The sequence below is a fragment of the Diceros bicornis genome, chromosome 9 (genome assembly GCF_020826845.1).
Source record: "Diceros bicornis minor isolate mBicDic1 chromosome 9, mDicBic1.mat.cur, whole genome shotgun sequence".
Lineage (NCBI taxonomy): Eukaryota > Metazoa > Chordata > Mammalia > Perissodactyla > Rhinocerotidae > Diceros > Diceros bicornis.
Window position 1 is genome coordinate 4,670,016 of NC_080748.1, and position 6,454 is coordinate 4,676,469.

The window sequence follows — 6,454 nt, forward strand, 5'->3', positions numbered from 1 at the left end:
TCCAAGCCACAGATCTACCCACACAGCATATTATGCATGTGTCCATCAAAAACCTGTGAGAGGTGAGCACGGGGCTGGACAGAAAAAAGCTTTCTTTCCTTCTTACCAGTCGATCTTTCTAGTGATAGAGGCTCTTCTGTAACTGGGGCAGAAGACTCCCAGAATGGTGGACAGACGCCCTGGTAACTTACCTGTTTGGTGTTATGAAATGTAAAATATTAACGTAGTTTACAAAACTGGCTACAGATCAAATTAAAATATGCTATTCCATTAAAAACTGTAATAGATTTTAAATAACTATTATATTTTAATATTTTAAATGACATTTGAGACATTACAAAATTATTTTAGTTACAAGCATGTAATTAAAGCTATTACTTATTATTACAAAGTGTTTTTATAATGCTATTCTTAGCAACAGGAAAATGTTTACCCTCATTGAAGTATGTTGAGTACCATTTTTTGGAAACCATATCAAGCATAATGATAATATTAGGCTTCAATTTGTCCTATAGAACTGCTTAATACTTATCTAAACCCTAGTTTCTACTTTTAAAAAATATCTATTAATTCTATTTTCACTTAAAAAAATTGGATGTTGAAGAGGGAAGCAAACAAACTTTTGAAGTAGACAAAACTCACTTTTACTCATCAGAATTTAGAGTCCAGTCTTTCCAACCGTTCTTTAAAAATAGTTGCCCCTCTCCTCCCCACTTGTTCCGCACCATGAAATTGTACTGTGGCAATAAAATGTTCCCAAGCAACCTCTTTACATCAGTGCTCCTCCCATTTACGACAGTAATGGAAAAGGCCAACACTGTAAGGGAAGAGAGGGTGCATACCACCCAGTGCACACCACTCGTAATTGTGTAGTAGTTGGTGTTATATCCAGTCTATATTTCTTATGCAAAACTACACCTCAATTTTTAAAATGAGGCCATTTGCTATCACAAGCCATCACTAAGAACTTCTAGTTTGTTCCCCTTGAGAGAGGCTGAAATCTTTCCATGTACTACATTCCACAGTTAGTATAGTGGACAGCCTCACAGTGGCACTGCGAATTATGCATAACTAAAAGGCCATATTTTAAATTAAATGATAGTACCTAATTACACACCATTTACAAACCACAATCTGAGCCTTCGAAATAGGAAGAACATATAACAGTTTTCAGAATATCTTGTAGATCAAAAGCTCGTGTCTTATTTTAAAGTTTTCACCTCGTATAACAGCATTTGAAGCATTAGGTAACCTTGTCCATCGTCAGAGACTAAAACTTACAAAGCAAATAAAAGAACAAAGATTCTCTATGTTTACCCTTAATTTGGGGAAATGGCAAAGGGAACTCTAAGAGGAGCAATCAGACCTTCCCAGCGTCCTCTTTGGGACCTGGTGTTTCTCCCCTTTCCTCCAAGGAAGAGAAACAAATGCCGATATCCTTTGTTTAAAATATGAAAGCACCTAACACAAATAACCCCTAGCAGCAGGGGATTTCATTGAAACTAATTTTAGTAAAAATCAGTACAGGCATAGATTTAAGCCTCTGTTTTGAAGCTTTAGGAGAGTAGAGCTTTGTCAGAGGCGTGTGGAGTTTCATGTGAGATCTACAGGAGTTTCAAATGGTTGCATTTAAGATAAGAACCTTTATAAGAAATGCTGGTGACTGTGCCTTGACAGCTAAGCACAGATTGCCTCATCCTTTTCATGTTATCTTTTATCTAATAGCTGGGGGTAATGTGTTAAACGGGTTTTTTTGACTTTCCAGAACAATATCTAATTAGCAAATAACACAATTCAGTGACATTTAGCAGGATGCAAATTCCAGACACTGCTATCATGAAAACCGTAAAGACAGTCTTTTCCGTGGGCCTGGAAACAAAGCAGTCCACTGTATTGGGACAAGGCCAGGCGTTACATTTCACCAAACGCTGCATGGAGAACCCATCATACATGACATAGAAGACATACATGAAGACAGCTTCAAAGATGACTCGGAAGAAGATGCTGCTGGTGTAGGTCCACCACAGCGACCCTTCGATACGGACCTTCTGGCTTTTGATCTCTTCAATATCTTTAAATTCACTCTTTATCTCTCCCTTAATGAACTTCCTTTTCTTTTCGTGTCTCCGGTAGGCAACATGCATGGCCACCAAGAGAGCTGGTGTGGACACGAAGATCAGCTGAAGAGCCCAGAGTCGGATGTGAGAGACAGGGAAATAGTGATCATAGCACACATTTTTGCACCCTGGCTGTAGAGTGTTGCAGACAAAATCGGCTTGCTCATCTCCCCACACCTCCTTTGCAGCTACAACAAGGATCATGATTCGGAAAATGAAAAGGACGGTGAGCCAGATTTTTCCAATACTGGTGGAGTGTTTATTGACACCCCCCAGAATAGTCTGCAATGTGCTCCAATCCATCTTCTCCTCTGGGCGGTGTGCACTGGAAAAGACAAGATGAACACAGTACAGAGGTGACTAGTCAGTACAGAACCTGGGTGGTCTCTCTAGGTCTCAGGTGAGTAAGCACTCTTAAATCTCTTCCTGAGCAAATACCAACTCTTACACAACCTCACCAAAAAGGTGAAAACAAAACCGACTTAGTTTGCCATAGGATTAAATGTATAGTTCCCAAATCACCTCGGACATGTTTCAGGTATTCTCTGATGAAGAGTGGCTCATTCACCTGAGTAATTCACCCAATCTTCAGCACATGATAAAAATTTGGGGGGCGGGGAGGGAAGCACCACAAGCAGAAGAACTCACTAACTCAAAGGCACTAATAGTGCTGGTGGAGCTGTCCGCACACACTCCCTGGGTCTTCCCGACCCGCGCAACGTCCTCAGCATTCCACAGTTGCATTGGCTTGCCAGCCTCAAGTTCTGGACGGTACCACTGGGACTGATACCACTGGGACTGATACCAGTGGGGCCAACGTTGCCTTAAAGGTGAAGTCTCCCTGCAGAGCCACTTTCTCTAAAATATTTCAGTTAATTTCATGGACTTGGGATGTGGCAGTGAAATGATTGTTACCAACAGTAGAGTTTACATTTGAGGCACTCCAAGTTAAAATTTCACAAATGGCCTCACTTCCTTTTTCTGCATGAAAAGGAGCAGGTTAGAAATGGTCTCTCTAAGGAGACAAGCCGGCACACAGGTGGGTTTTTGCGTCCCTTTTGTGTGTGGACTGGTGGTCCCCACTGTCACACTGGAGCTGAGTCCTCGGTTTGTCCTCAGGCGTATCTGTTTTGATAAGTGTTGCAACTGTGCATTTTTATTGTGGGCTGTGGTTTTAATTTAGAAGTGTCTCTAAAGAGGTACATTATGAAAAATGACAGAAAATTTAACTCAAGGATTCCCCAGTTACTGGCCCTACAAGGTGCCACAGAAGCCAAGCTTGCTGGGGTGATGTACTCTTCACTAAGAAGGGATCTGGAGAAGCCACAGACCAGTCTGCCATGAGCCAGCACCCTTCTCTCTATCCTAGGATACAAACTGTCCTGATTTATTCATAGTTACACCCCGTCTGTCTCAATGAACCCCTCTTCTAAACAAGGTTCCACCTCTCCACAATCCTGATGAGTAATCTGTTTTCCACCCCTTCTAAAGCTGTTAGCAAATTCTCCTTCTTCTCTCACTTAAAAGCATAATGCTCTCCTCACTTAGAGCAAGTTGGGTCCTGTTTCCCGATGGACCTAAACTGGCTCCTAAGCTGGCTCGAAATTAATGTCTTTTACCACTGCACCTCATCTTGGGCTCTGCTGTGGGGCACCACCTTGGTCAGAGGAGGCAGTAGAGACATGGAGAAGAGTCATGGACACAAAAGTTACGTAAGATCGAAATATATTCAGAAACATTTAGCCCTACTCAGTGTGAAAAAGAGAAACACCATTGGGAAAAACAGTGGCTTGGTCCAGGTTCAGCCCTGACCCTTTAAATACAGACCGTCTGGGAGGTCCTTAGGCGAACCAAAGTGCATGCTGCTGGAGGGTCCACACCTCCGTCTAGTCCTGCCACAACAGCAGAACCAAAACTCATATTCTAACCATCTTACGAAATTACACATTCCAGTTCTTCACCGGCACTTACTAAGTGGAGAACAGGACACTCACTGAACTCAGCTGTCTGTGGTTTATATCAACACATTCTGCTATAAATCTAGGCATGGGGCTTGTGCCTTGCCTTCTTCCACAGCAGCAAACACAGACCACACACTCTTCTGTAAACCAGGCCAATCACCATCAGTTGAGAAAAATACAGCTTGAAGTAAACTCTATATTATTGTTTTCTAAAGCTCTTGGTTGAGCTGCAGCTACCTGTTCTATAGATCTTTTCAGGAAGAGGAACAAATTAAAATTTGATCCCCAAATGGGACAGGAGTAATAGGTCAAGACGGACTAACCAAGCAGGATGAAATTGTTCTCAATATTCCAATCAGCAGGGAGCTGCCCTCCTGCCCTTCCTGCCCTGGCACCTGGCCCACATACCCTGCAATTGTTTGGACCGCTGCCAGAGGTGAGTTGAAGAGTTGGCTCTGTTCTTTAGGGAAGGCGCTGGGTGAATCACCAGGTTCCAGAATGTCGAAAGGAATTCTCTACCCCTGAACTCTTCTCAATCCTTACTTTTTTGATGGTTGATCTTAACTAGCCGTCTCCACAGAGCGCCCCCACCCCACTCCAGGTGTCAGTAATTGTGCCTGACGTAGCACAGTAGTTTTGGAACAGACTCAAAGGGCAAATGGGGACATGGCTGTTGCCACACATCTCAAGACACAGTCCGAAGTAAATGGTCACAGGTGTCCAGCTATCAGAAGCTAGAGGACGCAGCTATTTAGGCTGACTTCCCGCCTCCAGTGAGGAACACCAAAGGGCTGACGCAACCGCGCCAAAGAACGCGTTTCTCAGCTGAACGCTACCTTATTTGTAAACAAGTGTCCTAAAAGCTGGAAAACACCACGTGGAGGCAAACTCTCTTAAATTGTTTAGGAGAAAGAGAAGCAACCAAAATCTCGCCTCAAATTTAGGCCACGGTCTCCCTGCTCAGAAGCAGGGACCTCTAACTAATCTCCGCCCGACCTCGACCAGTGCTTGTCTTTGCAAAGGCAGTGCGAGGGAGTAAAGGTCAGTTTCCTCCAGGGAAGGCTTCCTGCTTAACAAACGAAATCGAGTTTTCTTCCTAAGCTAAGCCTTCGGCCAATTAAAAACTTTTGGTGGCGGCAGACAGAGCAACCCGGCGGCTGTGCGAGAATTTCCCCGAAGGAATAGTATGGACAATCACACAGTCACGTGGCGGTCGAACTGTCTCGGCTTCCTTCTCCTCCCCCGCGGCCGGCGCGCCAACCCGATCCCCAACTCTGGGGTTAGGTTACCACGTCCCCTTCCCCAGCCGCCGCCGCAAATCCGGCCGGAGCAGGCCGATTCCAATTTCAGAACCCGGCCCAAGAAACTCCCTTTCCAGAAGTCCGCACTCGCCGCCTGCCCTCTGCCCCAGGTCCGCTGTCGCGACTGCCCGGGACAGGGACGACGCAGGGCCCTCCGTGCGCGCCGGGTCCAACCCGGGGGCCCCGGGTTCCCAGCCCCTGGCCGTCCCGAAGTCCTTCCCCGCGCCAGGTGCCCAGCCCCTGGCCGTCCCGGGGCGCCGACAGTCGGGCGCCGGCCTTACTGCTCCGACCGGGGCGCACCGGCAGGGCGGCCTCACCTGCGTCGGAGGGAGCGCGCGGCGGGGCCGGGGTCGGCGGGCGGCGAGGAGGTCGAGGGTGGCGGCGCGGGCACTCCCGCCGGTCCTGGGCTGGTCCTGGCCGGGGCCGCTTTTGCGCTTGCTGCGGGCCGGGCGCCGCCGCCTGGCTCAGAGTCGAGGACAGCTGAGCGCGCCGGGCGCTTCGAGTCTTCAGCACCTGCCTGCGCCAGCGGCGCCTTTTAACCGCACCCCACACCCCGCCTCCTCCCCGAAGCTGTTCAGAAAGTTACGGAGGGGGCGGCTCCTCGCCGCCTGGCCGTCCCAAACCTGCGGGCGGGGCGCGCCGGGCCTCCCGGGTACCCCGAGGGCCCCTCGAGGGCCCGGAGAACCCAGGCCCCCCCCAGTGCTCCGAGCCCCCCGAGCGTCCTGACTCCCCGCTCCCCCCACTCCCCCACCCCGCCTCCAGCCTCTCGGCGGCCCGGGGACAGAGCGCCGAGAGGCTGAGACTGGTGACCTAAGGAGGATGCAAAGCCCCAGACCTCGGCTCCCTGCGTTTTGGGGAGTGAATGGGCTTAAAAGATAGCTGTTGTTCCTGTTATTGATATTTCTACTTAGACTAGTTCAACAGTACTATTGTATTTGAAGCTCTCCTTTAATGTTTTTTTATTAGAAAAACATGCGTTCTCAACGGTTTGAAGATTTAAGTTCCAGCCGCGGAGGTTCCAGTTCCCTGCGACGCTCTGCGCTATAACGCGGTTGCGCAGGGTTGGTTACCTTCT

The 6,454-nt window shown here is 47.9% G+C and overlaps 1 protein-coding gene across 1 annotated transcript; it reads right to left on the minus strand.

Annotated features, from left to right (window-relative positions):
* Positions 1 to 283: 283 nt before the first annotated feature.
* Positions 284 to 5,874, minus strand: GJB2 (gap junction protein beta 2). Its single transcript, XM_058547803.1, has 2 exons — positions 5,697 to 5,874; positions 284 to 2,442 (listed from the first exon to the last, which is right to left on the minus strand). Exon 2 carries the CDS (start codon positions 2,418 to 2,420, stop codon positions 1,740 to 1,742), a length of 681 nt encoding a protein of 226 aa, XP_058403786.1. The 5' UTR covers positions 2,421 to 2,442; positions 5,697 to 5,874; the 3' UTR covers positions 284 to 1,739.
* Positions 5,875 to 6,454: the final 580 nt, after the last annotated feature.

Coding starts and splice junctions, on each gene's coding strand:
- GJB2 (XM_058547803.1), bottom strand. CDS start 2,420: ATGGATTGGAGCACATTGCAGACTATTCTGGGGGGTGTCAATAAACAC.